Below are 20362 nucleotides of genomic sequence, written 5' to 3'. Positions count from 1 at the left end.
AGAGAGAGGAAATCTTTCTTTTTCAAGCCTAATCTTGGGCATTATCATTTTGTCAATTTGCCAATTTGCCAATTTGCGAAGAAGCAGTGACACATCTCTCGCGCCGCATGTAGCAGACGGGCGCATTTCCATGAGCACGTGGACAATTTGATTCAACTAAAGCTTATTACGTTAAATTTATGTTGAGCCTGACTGTCACGGAAGAGTTGGTTAAACTCTTTGGAAAGTTTTGGGGCTTCAGTTTGTTTTGAACCACATTCAAGTGAACCATAGCAAAATAATATGTGCTTTTAAAAAAAATTGTGTGTGTGTTAAATGCATTTATCTTAAAAAGTACATATAAATCCATTTAATTGACTTAATTGTGCACCAATCAATAACAATAACATTTGGTCAGAAACCTTGGAAAAAGGAACTCAACTGTCTTAGGAAATTATAAAATACCTACAATAAACAGTTTGCAAAAAATAAGAAGAGCTGCATAGCTCAGATTGCTCTCAACAATCTAAGCTAGTTGCCTCTTCAACGAGGCAACTTGAAGTCCAAAAGATACTTTTGGGGGGCTTATATGCTTACTATAGAACATCTAGCAAATTTTCCCAGATTTTGCTTTTTTTTTGTTTGTTTGTTTATGTCTATAATCCACATTTTTACCATATTATTTTTTAGACGATTGTGGAATAGGAGACAAATTCCTGGCTGTGATGAATCTCAAGGAATTAGAACCTGCTCAGCAGTTCTCTTCACGTTTTATTTGTCATTCTGCATATTTTTAAATGTAATTTCTTTTTGTTTGCTTTTGTAGGCTGCAGTGTTAATGTTCTGATTCAGTCTCACAACATTCACCGCTTTCATTAAGACTCAGCTAGAAGCCGTATTCAGCAATTCGAAAATCCCACAGTATGAGTCAAATGAAAGAGAGACGAAGTTGGTGAACATAATGGAGCATTTACCAGCTAAAAGAAGACGGATTGTTGGAGACCAGAATAAAACTGCAATGATAATCAATGGTGAACTTTCACTCACTGAATAGATACAAGCATGATTAGAGTGATGCAAGTGTAGCCATATGAATACAGCTTAATTACTTCTCACCACATGTTAATCAATTTTCTGCCCACCTGTTTTGCTGTCAACAAGTTGCCAGAGACAGTTAATACCTCCTTTAAGTCTTCAGGGTGGATGGTACTGAGATATAGGCATTGTTGATTTAGACTTTTGACTTTTAAAAGTATTTAGTCTGTGTTTTATACTGCATATATGAGAAGGTTTGTACATTTTCCTTAATGGTGGGAGCAGTGGGAATGATTTAACGATTCTCCCACTGTGTAGTACATCCATTATGATATGCCTCTCTGACACTCTGGTCAGCAGCAGCAGCAGCAGGTGGCATGATGTGGCTGAAGTGTAAGTGGCTTTCACAGTGCAAGATAGCCTGTCAGTCAGAGGCCCTAAGGGAAACAGCTTCACACCATGCAGAATGGCCTTTCCAAACTCTCTGTCTTTCTGTGTGTGTGTGTGTGTGTGTGTGTGTGTGTGTGTGTGTGCGTGAGAGAGAGAGAGAGAGACTGAAGTTGACATAGAAGCTCATCTCTTTTGTTTTGTGTGTCTGTGTTAAAGTCAGAGGCAGAGGATGTTAGTGGGTGGGTGTAAATCTCTGTCCAGCAGCATGTTGGGATGGGTGTTTGGGGACTAGTTGGAGAGCTGGCTCACAGGAGCTTAGATTGATGAAGTGATGGTGATGGATGGTAGTAATAAAGGCCTGGATGTCCTGTCTGTTGCTAGTGATGAAGCTGGTATGAATCACCCGTCTGGGGCTGCTGAACATGACGCTGCTCAATCCCCACGCCCTCCACCCTGCCACCCTTCTCGCCTCTGTCCTTCTACCCCTTTATCTTTCCGCCTTGTGCCTTTGCCGTCATTACATGGAGAATATGCTTTGTGCACTTCGTGCCATTATAGCATCAATTGGTACTGATGCATACTCTAAGATATTATGAGGCTTGTTTATCCATCTTGAAACACAGCATGCCCACAGTTCAAAGCGTTGTACGCTGTTCATTAATTTTGTGTCCAAACATCACTTGTTGACTGATTGCGATGCATGCAAGAAAAAAATCCAATCAACTCAGTCAGCCACTCCTCATGAATAGGGTCATTTGAATATAGAGGGGCATCTGAAATTGCAGTGTTTGTGTCAACATAACAAGTTAATGATCTCAGATGATAATTGGTAGTTGGATGCTGAAGCGCTGTGCTGTGGCCCATGAGGTTTAGTGCCAAGGACCTTCTGTGATAAAAGAAGCAGCATGAGGGCTTTCAAAGTGGCACGATGCTGTAGGCAACACAATTCATCACCGCTCCATGAATATTCATCCAGCTCTCCGCTTCCTCCTGAGCTGCTGAAAACACGTCTGTATTAAGTCTCTTCTATGCGCTGCAGTGTGAAGACACCTAAACCTTCTGGCCTCTCATTACCAGACTGTGCTCTTGCAGCCCCGCATTCAGCTGCCTACCAGGGAGGGAAGCCACGCTTCATTAAAATCAAAAAGAAAATTCTCTTACTCGCCGCACTAACAAGGCAGAGGGTTGGACGGTCAGATGATTGTGAAGTCACCCTTCTTCGCACACGCTCGCGGGGGTCAGGAGTAGTGATTGCCACCCAGCTTTCTCCTGCACATGGCAAGCGGGTAGATGAAATTGCCAGCTTTGGGCTGTGTGGTTTGCGCGTGGGCCCAGTCTGAAGCTTGATGTTAGCAATTTAAGAACATTTGCTGTGTCTTTTTCCAGTCCAACCTTCTCGCTGACGAGAGCCGAGAGAATCGTGGATTGGTTTCTCGGGCATCTTTTCGGCGCTTTATCGGACCTGCAGGCTTCTCGGTGCTGTCCCCAGATTACAGTTTAGGAAGACGGTGCTTGACTGACAGGCCTTGGCCTTGACAGTCCCTGGGGGGAAGGGGAGGGGGATTTGTGATGGCTGAACTGACTCGTACTTCTCTTACAATTTTCTCCAGGCTGGTTTCAGACTGTCAGGCTGAGAGAAAGCTCTCTCTGCATAATTCATTAGATCTCCTCTCTTTTTCACTCTTGGCTGGTATGTGGCAGGCACCGTAGCCCCATTGTTTAGGAAGACAGAGTAATGGAGCTTGTCACAATATGGTAACATAGTTTATTGTTCACAGCAACAGTTTGAAAACAACTTAACTTCCTTTGAAACACGCTATTTGGCATCTCCAATGCCGAATAATTACAAAGGAAAACGGAGTAATCAAATAGGCTATTCAAACAAAAACAGCTTAAGCCGCTCGTTTATTTTTCATTTATAATTGGTTAAGAGCATAAAAAGAATTCATAAATGATAATTACAACTTTAGTGTCACAAACAGTTTTGGCTAATAGACTGTAATACAGAGCAGGATATATCTATACAGGTTGCCTCGACACCAACCATTGTTTTGCAGCCAATTACCCCAGCATTGTCGGCATATGACACATACACAGGCCTGTCCTTTTGAAGCTTGTATACTGTCTCTGGGCATGATCTAGCTGGCATTTATTTCTTGAAAATCTGCAAGGGAAAATATCTCATCTTTGATGCTACATGACATCTCCCTTCACCGAATATGACTAAACAAGCTCGTTTTCCAACACACAATCCTGCGTGTTGAAGCCAGAGGACAACTTCTGTCACTGTAGCAGTAAATAAGGGCTGGTAGGAAGGGACTTTCTATGAAACTATGCAAATGCAGCAGCATGCTGACGTCTAAAACTCCTTGCGTGGATGCAGTATGTCAAAATCACAAGGCATACACTGCCAATGACAGAAATGTTTAAACAGGGCCGTGGCTAATTTGGAAATTATGATTACAGCATTTAAGGTGGGGGTAAATAAAGCTGAATTTATCTGTACTTGATTTGAATCATTCATTTTTAAACACGTGCTCAAAACTTTACCCAGCCAATTAGATTCAAAAACAAGCTTCTGCACTGTTTTCTACAAGGAGTTAAAACCAATGGTAAGGGCAAATATGAGAGTGTCGGTCTCTGCTACAATAAGGAGGGATAATCTTTCACAATAACTAGTTTGGGAAATTCTGTAACTGTCGCAGGTACATTCCATAAATCCCAGAGAAGACCAGCCCGTCTGGCGCCAACAGTTATGCCACGTTTAGTCACTTAAATCACCTTTGTTCCCCATTCTGATGCTGAGTTTGAACTTCAGCAGGTCGCCTTGGCAATGTCCTCATGCCTTTGAGTTGCTGCCATGTGTAGATTAGATATTTGCATTAGCGAGCAGGTGAACAGGTGTGCCTAACAAAGCAGCCAGTGAGTGATTATTACTTTCAAAGTCTTTCAAAGTGGACTTGAGTGCTATATAGTGCAATGGAGGATCCTCATCTTGAATAAGGTCAGCAAGTACAAGGAATTCCTGTGAGTCCCAAGACCAGGTTTCAGACTTCTCTAAACAGTCTGTTTTGGATAATTTTTTTCTACTTTTGGGTCTTTGTGATGTCACTGAGACAGCCAATCAGAAGATAGCTGGCTTAAAAGGAAAGGAGATAAAACAGACTGCACTAAGGTACAGTAATGAAAATACTCTAGAGTTAAAGAGAAAGACTGTAGAGTACAAAATGACCATAACAGCCACGTTTTCTACATTATTATCCATTAGTCTTTGTATGTATATATTTCAATAACCCTGAGTGTTGCTTTGATTGAAAGAAAGGTCAGAATGTAACAGAATGATGTTCAGTATTTTGCTTTTGAGAGAAAAACACACGAATTGAACAAAAACACGCCACGGGCGAAGCTCCAAAGACATGCAAAAAGTGAAAGCCAAAAATTTGCACATTAATATAAAAGAGAACAGTTTCTTTCAAGTTTAAAGCCTGGTATTAGTATTCTGATGCTACACTGAAAAACACCCTTGGTTTCTCATTCAAAGTTAAGGATTACCTCTGGAGCGGTTTTCTGTGTCAGTACTGAACAGCTGTAAATAAGATTTGGATGCTTTTAAAAAATACATTTAAATCTAGTCAGAGTTAGAGGGGTGGAGCACAAAAGTACAAACGAAAAAGAATAAATGAAACGCTAATGTTGACTGAAAGAAACACATCTGATGTAAGGTCACATGTGGACACAGGACAGGAACAGATATTAAAATATTTTTAAAGTTTCTTTGATTAATAGCTCTGCATGTTTTAACATCACTATATCAGAGTTCATCACAACTCGCAGCTTTTCACTGTATAAAAACTTGGATCTGTATGTAACAATATGAATACTGTAAACATGTAACTTAAGAGCCTTAAGAGACAATGGATGTCGTCCCATTCAGAAAAATAGCAAATGTATTCACCATTCAATGCTAATTCTTAATACTTAGATTTAGCAAATTTAATGAGCTAAAATTGGTAATTGGTTTAACCAACTGTTTGGACTTTGCAAACATAATTAGTTAAAATTAGATTCCTGTCAAGGTGCCTGCACTGAACCGGTTTCATTCAGATGAAATAACATTAAGAGCTCATTATGTTAAACCTGGAGAATAAGATCAAGCTATTTCAAAGAAAGAATACAAGACAAATGTGATCGTGTGTATATTTAAAGCTGAGCTTTCTTATCAAATCAGGACTCTGGACTGACTCCCAAATAAAACCTAAAATGTGGAGCTTTTGCTTTGTTAGAACACGTTTCTGTCTTTTGTTTATACATATTAAAACATATCAACTTACTTCATGCAGCAATGAACCTGATGACAGTACATGAGGTTAATTCTTGTCATAAATGACTGTCCATGCTTTTCAAAATGAATAAAAGTAAACATTTGTGCTGTGACTTGAGTATATTTAGTGCTTTTATATTCTTTAAAATGTACCAGGTAAAACACGGCTGACTCTACAGCAAGTGCGAGCAGATGGAGAAATGCGCCTTCAAAGAGCTGCTCTTTGTCGTCTGTAATACTTTTCAAACTGAGTGAACAGTGCCATCTACTGGGAAGACTGGCGAAGTCTTCAAATATCAGAAGAACAAAATGAGAATGAACATGCATCCTATTTTTAATCACTTCAAATTTGTGTCAATACTGCAATTATGTTCTGCTATTCTCCAGCCGTTTGTTGTGCTGTGATGGGGAGAAAAAAACTAATGTTATGAAGGAAACAGAAAAAAAAAATAGTTGGGTTCCTCTTTACTTTGTTCTTTATTACACATTAAATAGGAGTGGTGAGATTTATGGCAAAATAGACTCATTTGAGATTAGATCACCACTCTACATTGCCCACCACAGGTATGATGTAAAGTGGTCATTCATTCACTTCCCTAAACCTGGACCCCAGTCACACTCGCTGTTCACATACAGAGAGCGGAGTGAAACTCCATTAAAGCAACATTCATGTAGACACAAATGAAATGAAGCACAATTTACAAAATATGCACCTCTCATTATCACAACTATACAAAGGTTGTTAAAATACGATCCAGGTATAAATGATACATTTCAGAAATCAGCTGTTGGCACCCATTAAAAGGAAGAGGAACATTTCAAACATTACAGTAAAACTACTTGTGAAACAGTATTGTGGACAGGAGGGTTCCATAATTAAAAATTGCATCAACAGTTATCATCTACTTCATGAAAGAAAAAAAGAAAAGAGGTAATAATAAACTCGGTCAAAATCCATTAATCCTGAAAGCAAAACATCACTTTTTGTGGGAATAACAACGCTCCCCTAGAAGAGCATTTTGTGTATCTCTAGAGTACACGGGGGAAAAAATAAATGATGTTTCGGCTCTTCCGACATCTATATGTAGCACCTAATGCAAAGATAAAAGGCGAATTTAAAAAACCCAGATGAGCAGTTTGTAAATACAATGGAAAATGGTGAAATTGGGGTTGACCCCAGAAGGAAACTGGACTTTTTATTATTTTTGTAATAAAGTCAGACGATTTAATCTAAGAACCAATTTTATGGCAATTATTGCCTCATTTACAAACATCCGTTCCAGCTGCATCGCCACGCTAAACACATTTTATGAGAGAAAAAAAAAAAATTATTTTGCTGGACAGTCATTTTTGTTGAAAGGCAGGCCAACAAACAATTTCAACACTCAAGCAAAAGAATCCAAGGAGTAGGAGAGAGAAGGGAAGAAAGAGAAAAACAAAACCCTCTTCGAAAAGCTAAACAAAATCTGAAAATTTATTTGGACAACATTTTGAACAACCTCTGTGACTCCACACCAAGACAAATATTCTTGACAGCTGCGTAAAGGATTCGTTCTGCTTTCTAGCTGCTCACAAGCAAAGAAGTTAGTGCGCAAGACACCTCCGTGGCCTCTTATGTTCTGCTGCTGGACAAACATTAAATTATGCAGTGAACCCAAACATTACGGTCAAATACGAAGTCCACAAGGAGGAGGACAGCTGTTAACAGCTGTTTTTTGAGCATATATTGATGAAATGATTATTGTCAGGATGAATCAAAACAATCCTACAGTCAAATCTTAGCCTAAAGAAAAGCAGGAAACTTTTAACCGAAGTCAAAAAAGGCAACACAAAATGACCCACATAATGTGGCTGCTAGTCCCATCTTATTAAGACAAAAATGGGTTTAAAATATATATCTTGCTTAGAATTTCTGCTTTTAAAAAGAAAAAAATGGCAGATTTATTTCTCACAAAACCAAACAAAAGCAAAAAACTACTTTCAAAAAACCTGAAAAACTAGACTTTATGTCCGAGTCAGAGTTCTTTATCGCTGGCTTCGTTTAATCCATCGACCAGAGGCAGTTTACCCATGTCTTCTAGGACATAATTCATGCAAAAAGGAAAAAAAAAAATCTTTCTCACCTCATGGCAAGAACACACAGTACTAAGAAAAGACAAATTACAAATTAATTAATAACTAATGAAGGTGTTAAAACATTCAGAGATGAGTAGGAGTTTGCATGCATACTTATCAGTTAGAGACGGGGACAAAACACAGGGGCTGGGATTGGATCTCATTGGATCTCATCTGGCTGACTGTTGGTCCTTTCTTCATATCCATTTTGTCTACGTGAGCGGGATGAAAATTCATTCTTTGGCATCCCATCTTTTTAAAAAGGTCATTAGAGAACATGACCTTTCAAGCAAAGAGAAAATTAACTCAAGGTTTAATGAATAATTTGTTAAACATAATTTGCAATGCAATTGGCTCCCAGCTCTGTAAAATGCTCCAAATCAGCATTATCGTTTAAAAAATAAAAATTCTAAATTTATCAGGCTCTTGAACCCATATTGTGGGCAACTGGCACTAAACTGAAAATGAAGCTTATTGGTGTCCAAAGAAGCAAATAAGGAGAGAAAAAAAAAGAAAGAAGAAAAGGCAGGAAATTCAGTTCAGGTTTAGTATTGTGTGGGTATGGAGAAAGAGGCTAATAATTTAGTGTAATGTACAAAATGTATTACTTGAACTGTTCAACATAGTTGCATTTTTTTTTGTCTTAAAAGGGAATCATTATTCACATAATTGTACACTTTGTCTTGGACTTCTTTTTCTTCTTTTTGCCCTCCTTGCTCATCTTCTCCTTATGCTTCCGGATTTCTCGCACTAACGTGTAAAAGGCATCGTCAACGCCCTGGAAAACAAGCAGAGGGTGTGCACCGTTAGAGTTAAGCTTTGTTCATGACTGCACTGTGTAAACTTGTCTACTAAAAGTGAATCAAAATCTCCAAATAAAAAGTCTGTCCATTTTAAATACACCGTTTTCTGATTAAGCGTACATTCTTTATGAGACACAATTCGGGGGATCAATCCGATTCGAAGCATTTAAGATATGCTGAATAAAAAGTGTTGTTTCAGAATAAATGTCAGTGGTGCTTCCACTGACATCAAAGACAGTGGCTGCAGTTACATGGGCTTCATTTCTCAATGTCATCAGCACAGTCTGGCACCAGTACAGGATTTAAAATGTATGTACCTGAAGTATTCATAAAATATAGTTCCAGTGGAAAAGATGCACCGCTGGGAAAAGTGCTCTCACAAGCAATGAATAAACAAATTTAAATTACCCCTTTAAAAAGAGTTTTAAAGGGGTAATAAAATTTTGTTTGTTTGCTTTATATAAATACGCCAATTTATTCTGACAGAGGTATTTAAATAAGGCTTTTATTCTCTCACAAAGATCCTATTCAGATTATTGGTGAGTAACAGGCTCCATGGAATTGCAGCAAGTGTCGTTTTAATGGCACACTGACGTAAATGTGTGATAAACATTTTAACGGTGTATAAATGTGACAATAATCTGTAAGGAGCAGTAGAGTAAAGAGCCTGAGGCCAATTTAAGGTTTTGACAAAGACAGCAGGAAAACAAAGAGTAAAGAAAAAGGGATTTATATCAGCAGGAAAAATTGCCTTAAAACCACACGCACACAATTTCTTGACGACACATCTCTGCCATTTTCTCAAAGCGCATCCTTCGTAGAAACACATTCCAGCAAATGATTCAGTCCAATGTTTGCAGTAACATCCTCTAATCACACATGATGGCTAAACCAGCCCAAAAACCCCATTGTTCATGCCGATTTCAGCCCATTAGGACACTTTCACACTGGTAGTCTGAATCTAGGAACGGTTAGCCTGGAAATCTGACTGTGTGAACACAAGTGCAGACCCCTTTCCAGGTTGACTAAAAGGAAAAGGTCTGGCTGCCAAAGAGCAGAAAGAAGGTTTCTTTCATTATAGGAAAATGTATTTCAGTAGTAGTGTTTGGATTAAAACAGGACAGAAAACAGACTCCCAGCTTTACAGTCGGAAAACAAACCCAAACCTGGTGCCGTGTTCGTTTTTATGCTCGAGTTGAGCAATAAGGTAGGCACTTGTTTGGTTCTTTTTGTAACACTTCTCACTCTATGCAGACTGTTACTTCAGTCGTGCTTTTTCTACTTACAGCGTTCAATTTTTCTGACATCTCTCAATAAGCACAGTCATCATTCATAACGGAAATAAGGGGAGAAAAAAAAATCCCCACCCCTATATGAGGAAGGCATAATGCAAATGTCCACCAGTGTGAAAGTAGACTAGCTTGCATAGATCAAAGTTCTTTAGGCTCAGTAAACCAATCCAGTGTGAAAACAAACTCAATAAAATCAACCATGATACACAGAAACACTGAAAGGACAGGAATCATCAGCTGCCTCAGCCTCATGTTAGACTCACACCACAGCCCCAATAGAAACCAGCAGGTTAGCTTTGAGAACATGTGAAGCACCAGCTCCTCACTGAGTGTCTTCTTCCATTTCCTTCACCACAATTCCCACTAACAACACACACGCAGAGCTGGTGGGTGTGCGGCTGCATACACTTACCCCTTCACATCACAACACACTTTTTAAGCTTGACACAGCGCGGAGTCTTTTCTTCCTTGCTGATCTTATTGACCCGGTACAGCCTGATCTCCCGTACCAGAGTGTAAAAGGCATCTTCCACTCTCTGCAGTATGAAACACAACTTTCCTCAATGTTGAGGAATACACAGGAGGAGGGGGGGAGGACATACTGTTTGGATGCATTTGTTACAAACTACAAATACGAAGGAGTAAAGCAAACTGGCGGTGCATGTCTACTTGCAAAGTTTGCCCTGCCTAATCCTCTGCATAACACTTCATTTCAAAATCTTGGGATATGGATGAGTATAAATATTGATTTTTTTTCCCCCTTCATATCTTTAAAAAGATAATTTGAGTGTTTTTAAGGAGAGGAAATAAATATTAAGTCATTCAGAAAACAAATACTTGGATTCACTATGTTGCCTGACCTGACTACTATTAAGCCATGATGCACTGTAGTCTCCTTACTTTTCCACCCACATTGAAACTGACAAAAGCAGTGTATTCAGCTACATCAGTGCAAAACAAGTGCAACGCATTGAGTATATGTATACAGTTGTAGTCAGAAGTTTTAATTCACTTATCATGGGCATGAATGTCCTGATAATTTTGGGCCATTAATTTTTTCTTTCAACTGATTGTACAGCATACATCTTTAAGCTTGAGCTTGGAGCTCATTTTAGTTTCCTCTAATCCACACAGGCTCAAATACAAAGACACGCCCCCACTAATATTTGGCTAAATGTCCCTTAGTGAGTTGCACCTCAACCAGACACCAGCCATCAACAAGCTTCTGGCTGGATTGCTGACCACCCTTCTTGGCAGAATTTGTTGAGTTTGTGTAAACTTCTGACCACAACTGTAAACAGACAGTGGAGAGGTGTAATATGGTGCAGGAGTGGTTCAGAATTTGGATTACCAGTGTGGCTGCTCTTATTTTCACCTTCTGAGTACATGTATGCAAGTGTTCTGTGATGGTAAATAAGATCCCTGAGACATCTACTGTAGTGAGGACTAAGACAAGGCGGCTCTCTTTGCTTTAGCTTGTGGTTTTATATCTGCTTGTGGACAGATTGTTATGAATATGATACCTTTACAACTATGTAAGACGCAGTTAAACTTTACAGGTGTGACCTGAACATCAAACATAGGGGTGCAGTACAAAGGCAGGTGTGGTTAGGGAATGCATTGCTGGATGGAGGCCAGTTGAGTTGTCATAATAAAAATGTCACAATATGAATATATTTGCATTACCAAAAAATAAATAAATAAAAATAAATAAATAAAAAAGCAAAGCTCAAGCCACCAGATTTTAATTTAGTTTAATTTTTTAATTTAATTATCCCCTTTGGCCTCTGCACCACAGCCAATTTTAGATGATTCAGTGAAAGTCTCATTCTTAGCAGATGCATTTGGGAATCTGAAATGGAGTTACCATTACTTCCTGCATGAACAAGCTTAAATGCTTCTCTAGAACTTTATTTTTTTAAGATGAAAGGGGGGGGGGGGGGGATGCGGCAAGCAGGGTAGGCTGTGAGTGAGGACTGTGTTGGTGTGTCCAAAACCTCCTTCGTTATTCATGTAACGTGTGCAAGTTCCAAAACTGCATGACATTTTAAAAACAGACACCTTCCAAGCTTGCAGTGGGCGAGTGGTAACAGTATTTGTTTGGTATCATTTTAAAATTGTACATTGTGCCCATTGTGCATTTCCAGAGAAGATTAAATTATTTAAGAGTTGAGTAGCCATGAGTGGCTTCAAATAAATGTAATAGTGCCGGGTCTAATAGAAGCAGCACTGTGTGGACACTGAACTTCCCTGCACCGAGAGGAACTATGATTCACCCCAGATCAGAGAACACTAAAATGCGCTTACAGATCACTCCAATAGCCAGTCTGCTACCTAAAGCCATGCCCACAACACACACACCACTGATATCACAGCAAATCTTCCAAAACCCCAGATACAGCAACCAGTAAGCAGAATCATTAACCCTCTGATTAATTTCCGACACTTTGCCTTTTCATGCAGAGTCCCTGACACCGATTTGCTGATTATTTATAAAGCAGGATCCTTTGCAGGTGGGCTAATAATGATTTAATTCACATATCCGTGACAAAGCAGCATGCAATGATTACATTGTCACCCATTAAATTTAAATTAACCAAAAAAGATTTAATGATGCACAGCGTGTTACCTGAGACAATTTCAAGCAAGATCATCATTTAAAAAAAAAAAAAAAAAAAAAGGACCAACAGAGATAGCAACACAAATCGATAATCCCTCATGATTCAATCACATTCTTGTGATCCATTTCCCAAAATCATCCAGCTGTGTTACCAAAATTACCATTAGCTTACCTTTTCTGAAAAAAAACAAAAACAAAATTTGATACGAAAGGAACATTTATGGAAATGACAAAACGACCAATAACCCTGAGACCACATGCACCTCCACACCATTTAACATGCTCTCCATACCTCCAGTGCAATCCCAAAACAGTTTAGTGACAGAGTTGACAAATGAGCCACTTTGAGTCTTGAGGACAACACCCAGTGTGTTGTTGGGATTCTCACCTGTCTGGTTTTGGCTGAGGTCTCAATAAAGGGAATGCCGTAGCTACGTGCTAAGTCCTGAGCCTGCTTTGTGTCCACTGTCCGGGACGGGAGGTCACACTTGTTCCCCACCAGCACCATGGGGACGTCCTCAGAGTCCTTCACCCGCTTAATCTGTTCTCTACACATTCACAGCCAGAACAGAATTGCAGTTTTAGTTTCATTTTACTTGTGTAGTACTCCATTGGCTACGTAATACAATGTTAGAAAACACTGTACAAACAAACCACACTGAACACATAAAACACTTGTAGTGTACAGAATGACTTTCTATAAACTACAAGTGTTGCTGTAGTTTTCAGAAACAAGAACATTAATGACTTAAGCTCAGCCCCTTACAGAACACTGATACACACATATTCTGCTGTAGTTGTAATTCCTACAGTGTTTTTTTTTTTTACATTTTAATAGAAGATCCCATATATTTACAATATTTTATTATATCAATAAGTTAATAAATTTGTCATTTATTAAAATTGTAAATATATATTTTAACTCAAAAGTACAGTTTTTAAATTTAATGTTGCTGAAACAACAAAGTAATAAAAAAATAAATCTATCTGATCAAGAAATCACTCATCTTCGGAAAAGAGAGTTTATTAAAAAGAAATGGCTCTTTCCAAAATAAAAGCTATACTATATGCTTCTTCTGGGCTGTATTCTCAGCAGCATATTAAACATATCAGGTCCCCATAAGGAGAATCATGTGCTAACGGCTGTCTAAATGACTCTGTAAAGTTTGTAGCATGCGTGCTTGTTGTTTTTGTCTGCTTCCACTTGTCTTTGCACTAGGATGATGTCGGAGTAAATGTGCAGTCATATTCGTTGTGTTCCCACTAGTGCTGTCAGCGTTAATCTCGTTGAAATGATGTTAACACCACAACACGGCAAATCTCCGTTAACGAGCTACCGCGGATCGCCCCGTGAGTGCGGCTGGACGGCCAACACGTTAACGAGCTAACGAGCTAACGCACTAGTTCCAAACGCCACATCTGAATGTGGCGTTTGGAACTATCTTGGTTTTCATGTGAAGCATGACCCTGATGGTAGGCGCGTCATGGACAAAAGTAAAACAGTATGTCGGATGTGCCACGCAATGCTCAATTTGTGGGAACTAGTGCGTTAGCGCAGTTAGCTTGTTCAGCCCCACGCACGGAGCGATCCGCGGTAACTTTTTAACGGAGATTTGCCGCGTTATGGTGTTAATGTCATTTTAACGAGATTAACGCTGACAGCACTAGTGGGAACACAACGAATATGACTGCACATTTACTCCGACATCATCCTAGTACAAAGACAAGTGGAAGCAGACAAAAACAACAAGCACGCATGCTACAAACTTTACCCGAGTCATTTAGACAACCGTTAGCAAATGATTCTCCTTATGGGGACCTGATATGTTTAATATGCTGCTGAGAGTATAGCCCAGAAGAAGCGTATAGTATAGCTTTTATTTTGGAAAGAGCCATTTCTCTGTAATAAACTCTCTTTTCCAAGGATGAGTGATTTCTCGATCAGATAGATTTATTTTTTTTATTTTGTTGTTTCAGCAACATTAAATTTAAAAACTGTACTTTTGAGTTAAAATATATATTTATAATTTTAATAAATGATAAATTAAAAAGGCATGAACATTTTTTTGTATCGAAAAAAATATCGAACCGTGACACCAAAGTATCAAACCGAACCATGAATTTTGTGTATCATTGCACCCCATACATATATAAAAAATATACATTTTTATATATACACTTTAGTGACTTCAAAATACAGCATGTTATTTCTTAGTTTTAAGTAAACTACTACATACTGGTTACAAGGACATGAGGCAATTTCTCCCCTAGCTCACCTATAGTGGTGAATGTCTTCAAAGGACTTGGTGTTGTTGATGGCAAAGACACAGAGGAAACCCTCCCCTGTCCTCATGTATTGATCCCTCATGGCGCTGTACTCCTCCTGACCTGCTGTGTCCAGGATGTCCAGTAGACATGTCTCTCCGTCAATGACTACCTGCTTTCTGTAAGAGTCCTGGAAGCAAATCACATGAGAATTGTGGAATTTAGTGGTTTTAAGAGATGTAATACAATGAGATGATAGCTTATTTAATAATTTTTAAATAGATTTTAAGTTACTCTAAATGTGTTGGTTGAGTGTGATTTACCGATGATATCGCATTTTTAATCTAATAATTACGATACTTAAAGTTATGAGATGATTTCAATAAAAGATACGACAGGGCATCTTCTGTTCATTACACTAGTAGGGCACATTATTTTTCAGCAGACCTCATATTACAATGAGCTCATTTCTACCGTGTCGACGTACTCCAGCTTTTTATTACACTGATAACTACACTCAATCCCATCTAACACAATTAATTACTCTTTGCTCCAGTGAACAGCCATACCTTTGGATGCTATCTTCTATTTAATCTATATCAAGGGTCTAACCTCCAGCAAGAAATCAATAATTGATTGAAATCATGATGGGACTTGGTTTGATCACTGGCCTTTTGAGAGCTCGGGCAGGAAGACATCCATTGAAAGTTCTAGAAAACCTGTTTGGAGTTTCTCTTTAAAGCTTAAACCAGTAAAACCTGTTGCAACTCATTTTTGTGAATATATACACATATATATATATAAAAACAGGACTTACAACTTGTGCTGCCCCCTTTTATATGTCGACACATACACAAAGACACAGGAACAGAAACATTCTATATTTTTCCTTTACCTCAATGGTCGGGTCATATTCATCTACGAAGTGATTCTGGATGAGCTGAATGGTAAGTGCGCTTTTGCCAACGCCACCAGCTCCCACCACAACCAGTTTATATTCTGTCATGATTCACCTGTAAGTTAAAAAAAACAAAAATACAATCTCATTATATGATTATCTTCAGTGAAAGTCAAATGGAAAGTATTAGTTTATCTGGTGCACATTTTCCACTTAAAACAATTTTACAATCTAATCGCATTCACACCTTGTCATTTCTGTACAACAACCCGTTTGTTTAGTGGAAATCGGCACACTCAGGACTGGCAGAATGAGAAGATATTAATATATGAACACCACTTCCAGTGAGTAACTCAACTCGCCCTCAACTATTCTTTTAATAACACACCTGAATCACTGGGAAATTAGATTTCACACCAAGTTTAGTTTGCTTTTCACAGAGAAAATGCCCATTTTAGTATTAACCAAGAGGCTTGTAGAAGAAGCTTGCCACAAACACAATAGCTGGTTAATCTGCATGTGTTTGTATGCAAATGGAGGGTATAAACAGAAAAAACCCAAATGGATTCACAAAAAGATGCTATATTGTCAAATTTTCTTTAAATAATCAATTGAAATTGCTGCCTCTGAAAATTGTCAGAAACATCAAACGTGAAATAAAATGCATAAAGATGAGATTATGCGTATATATAATTAAATGTCTAAATTCAGTAGTGTTTTCTGAGTGACAGCTCCACAACAGACGCCAACCCCAGGCAGAAATCCATGACATTACATTAAGGCTCCAAAATTGACAGGCAACTGGGAGGGTCTCTGCTGTCTGTCTGCTGTGTGGAGCGGAACACATCAATAGTAGTTGCTGGTCTTTTTAGAGGCTACAGCACAGACAGCTCGGCCGAGCCTGCAGTCAGGGAGGAGTGCCACTAAATATTATTGCTATGTCTAGAATGCTATGCATTTGCCAAACTACTAATAAACTGGTTTGTGCTCACAACACTTTTCTTTATAAAATTGTCCCCTATTATTTCATCTACACACTAAGTGATTTACACATGTCATTGATGAGGACGCTATCTGTAAAGAAACAACCTCATCTTTAACCTGAACAGATAAGACCAATTCCAGTGTCAATAGCGATTCCTCTGTGTGTGCCACATGGCTTTCACGTCTCTATGTCTATGCTGTCACTTTACAATACAGCAAGCTGTCAAGCAACAAACAACAATTTAAAAATAAGGAATGTAGCTCTTGTACTCCAGTAAGGAAATATCATTTGCGTTTTAAGGACTGAGATTTTTTATTTTATTTTTTTTTTTAATACAGTGAAAGATATCTGCTTCAAACTGTGGCAAAGTTTTGAAGCTGTGGAAGGTCGATGGAAACCTTATTTCCTTAAGATAGGAGTGTGCCACTCGTGGCTGTAGCTTGCCTTAAACTGAACCCATTAATGGCGTGCAGTGCATCCACCTTTATGTTGACATTCCTGAAATCAAGGACATTCCCAATAGAGGAAGAAGGGAAAAAAAACCCACTGAACTGAATATCACTGCGGGAGAAAAAAATCACCTATTACACAAGAAGACTTGTCGATATTTATTAGCAAACATATCGTTATGCTAGTTTGGAACGGTTAGCCGGCTACGTGATTTAGCTTTTCAATGAAAGACCACCTATCATGCTTCAACAGGTAGAAACATCAGTAGCATACTTAAAAGTCAACGGGGATTTGGATTTAAATTCACCACTTTGCGGCTACAGGGTTACCAGAAAGGCTGTGTGAAACCGTCTGAGCACCAGGCTGCTGTGCTGCTAGCAAGCTTAGCATTGGAGCTCGCCAACAGCCTCGAAAGTAAACTCACCATGAGACCACATCAGCTAACTTAACGAATTATAAAAATGTAATCCATTAAAAGGAGCACTGGCTGCACCGCCTACCCCGACACAGTCGTTATCATTCATTCAAAGGGGAAGGGTGCCAGATTTTGAAGCCGCCATTGATAAGCTAGCTCACAGGTCTGCGTTGCAGGGCCAGACGGTAGGTTAACAATTGGGCGTAGTTAAGTTCAAAAGACCGAAAATGTATAATACCACTATAGCGGTGTTGCTTAGTGTTTAGATAGCGGGCACGGTGACCGACTAACTACATTAATGAAAACAATGTTTCGACAAGCACTACAAAAAAAAAGGAAAGGGGGCCCAACATGTAATAATCTCCTCCATTTGTTTTACCTTTTACTGAGTGGAGTTCCGCGTCCGAAGTAGCGACCGAGTCAAGCTGATATTCCTCTCGTTTCACACGATCTCTGCATGTCCTATTTCTCACCAAAACTCCCGCATTTAAGTTGATCTGTCGTCGGTTCACAAGCAAGAGAGAACATGCGAAAAAGTGAGCAAATTAATCGATTGAACTTTCCATTTGATCCAGCGCCCCGGCCTAGCTGCTCCGTCTGGCCTGCTTTACGCGTATATGGGCGGATACCAGGCGTACTTTTACCCATAAACCATAGCAGGATTTCAACCGGTCTGGGGCATTTATCTCTCGATGTGTGTATGTGTCGCAATATGAGTTGTAATACACTGTACTTTGTCATTTGTGTGCGCATTGCGGCTCTTTTACACAGCTTTCATTTATGACTAGATTTATATAAGCACTGATTATTCTACTAGTTGTGGAAATGTTACCTGTCTTTTTTAATTCACATATGTATGTTTTTAAAATTATTATTATTTTTTAATCATAGTGAGACGTTCATATCAATACTTTAATGATTGAAATGATTAATGATTTCATTGATACACCCACAAAGGTCACAATTTGCAGGACTTGTGCTCTGACTGCTGCTGCCTGCAGTCAACAAAGCCTAGGGGGCACTCCACGAGCCTATTTATAGGCTCTAAATATAACTGGAATGTGCAGGAGGGACGTCATTCCCAGGCAGGAAAATGATTTGGCAATCCCTTGTCAGTTTTCCTACGTGTTCACAAGGGTTCCTCCTGCGCACTGTATGTGCAGGCGTTCGTAACAAAAGACGGACACAAAACCCAAACTTATGTTTAAGGATAAAAGGAAAGAACAGCATATAGCATGTTTTTGTTTGTTTCTTGTTTTGTTTTGTTTGTTTGTTTGTTTTCTCTTTTAGTCGTGAGGATTATTGCCCATTGTATCAGAAAGGTTGTTTTAGTGGATTCTGTCTGGGACCTTATAGTAATAACATTAAATAAATAACATGCAGCAAACATAATACGTTCTTGTACCGTAAAATAATATGACGTTGTTTTTAAAACGCAATGCATTGCTTTCACATTGTACAACAGACACGCTAGAGGGCACTATTGAGCTCTCAATTCCATGTGCTGCTGGATTTAGAGATCATCTGTGAAACAAATGTGTAAATTGAGAATATCTGAATCACTTTTTCAATTTTGAATCACTTTTTCATTACTTTAAAAGATGCCAGGTCAGAGAGGTATAGGTAAGAGGTAACTTTACAGCTGAAAAAGACTATAATCAAATGCTCAAACGTATTAAGGTCGCATCATTCATTATGCTGTGAGCAAATAACAGTAATTATCATAATCTGTGCCTGGAATTTTACATTAGTGTCAGAGAAAAGGCTGCATTGTATCTACATCTCAAAAAAATATACAGTGTGTAAAACTAAGGAAGTAGTTAAAAGAGGGAAGTCTCAAGTTCCCTCTTTTCAAAGTCATACACAGTTCAAATGTTAATTGAACAACAAAAAAAACCCAAACCCAAACCCTCCTATCTACCAACGAAACTCTAACTATAGTTAACCGTCGTATCACCATTGAACTACACATATCAAAGGCACTCTTATTTGCAGACATGAAAGCAAATTTTGGACAAAAAGTAATTTCCACAGTGACAGGCATGTTCCAGCCACATGTTCATCAGTAAAATCACGTCCATATGTTTTTGGACAAAGATACAAATTATTAAATTTTGGTGGACAATTGTCATATTACATCTAAGCCTCAGAAAATGAAATGCTTTAACCCTCTCAGGCTCAAATTAAACTTTTTGTTTCTAATGCACAACCAAGTCCTGCAGTGGTACTTCCGAGTAAAAAAAACTCATAAAATATGTATGTGGGGTAATCAGGTTGTTAGTTTTCAACTGTTGCAAATCGGCAATGCCTGCCTTGAGAGGGTTAATTCTTCAATAGTTAGTCTTTTTTTTTGCTAAGCTAAAAATCTGTACTCAACTCAAATCTCGATTGTTTGATTTAGATTCTACAGTGGTGTCACACAGGGGCAAAACTACAAAAAACAATGTGTCACTCTCCAAGTATTTAACTGCACATTAAAGAAGCTTCTGTGCTATGACACATTTTACTCATTGTTTGAACATTTTGATGAAAACTCAATTTGAGCACTCAAAGCACTTTTTACTTAAGTCTTGTTCACACCTCACTTTTTTATAGGACTAAGGAGTTCTTGTCTAACAGTTGCACACACACAGTCCAACTGATACAAGGATATCTCAACACATGGACTAGAAGAGCCAGGGATCAACCAAGCGACCTTCTGATTGGTATGGTCTGCTCTACCACCTGAACTACCGCTGACCCCCACAAGTAGTGTCTAATTTCCATCAACCCTTCCAGGGCTGGACTAAAAAAA

General features: G+C 38.8%; 1 protein-coding gene across 3 annotated transcripts; it reads right to left on the bottom strand.

Annotated features, from left to right (window-relative positions):
* Nucleotides 1–7175: 7175 nt before the first annotated feature.
* On the bottom strand, nucleotides 7176–18217 carry kras (v-Ki-ras2 Kirsten rat sarcoma viral oncogene homolog). Of its 3 annotated transcripts, none has more exons than XM_085168444.1 (6): nucleotides 17948–18217; nucleotides 15716–15833; nucleotides 14832–15010; nucleotides 12944–13103; nucleotides 10356–10471; nucleotides 7176–8619 (listed from the first exon to the last, which is right to left on the bottom strand). In XM_085168444.1, the coding sequence occupies exons 2-6, from the start codon at nucleotides 15824–15826 to the stop codon at nucleotides 8502–8504; spliced, it is 684 nt and encodes a 227-aa protein (XP_085024570.1). In that variant the 5' UTR covers nucleotides 15827–15833; nucleotides 17948–18217; the 3' UTR covers nucleotides 7176–8501. The 3 variants fall into 3 exon arrangements, with proteins under 3 accessions (XP_085024570.1, XP_085024568.1, XP_085024569.1); XM_085168442.1 differs by having other exon boundaries at nucleotides 7176–8618; nucleotides 10348–10471; nucleotides 17948–18212; XM_085168443.1 differs by lacking the exon at nucleotides 10356–10471 and having other exon boundaries at nucleotides 7176–8618; nucleotides 17948–18208.
* Nucleotides 18218–20362: the final 2145 nt, after the last annotated feature.

Source organism: Neolamprologus multifasciatus, chromosome 7, assembly GCF_963576455.1.
Source record: "Neolamprologus multifasciatus chromosome 7, fNeoMul1.2, whole genome shotgun sequence".
Taxonomy (NCBI): Eukaryota; Metazoa; Chordata; class Actinopteri; order Cichliformes; family Cichlidae; genus Neolamprologus; species Neolamprologus multifasciatus.
The sequence above is the reverse complement of the archived record's forward strand: the minus strand, read 5'-3'. Positions and strand labels throughout refer to the sequence as shown.

Coding starts and splice junctions, on each gene's coding strand:
- kras (XM_085168444.1), bottom strand. CDS start 15,826: ATGACAGAATATAAACTGGTTGTGGTGGGAGCTGGTGGCGTTGGCAAA. Junction 15,011..15,715: donor AATATGACCCGACCATTGAG/GTAAAGGAAAAA, acceptor ATTTGCTTCCAG/GACTCTTACAGAAAGCAGGT. Junction 13,104..14,831: donor GAAGACATTCACCACTATAG/GTGAGCTAGGGG, acceptor GTGAATGTGTAG/AGAACAGATTAAGCGGGTGA.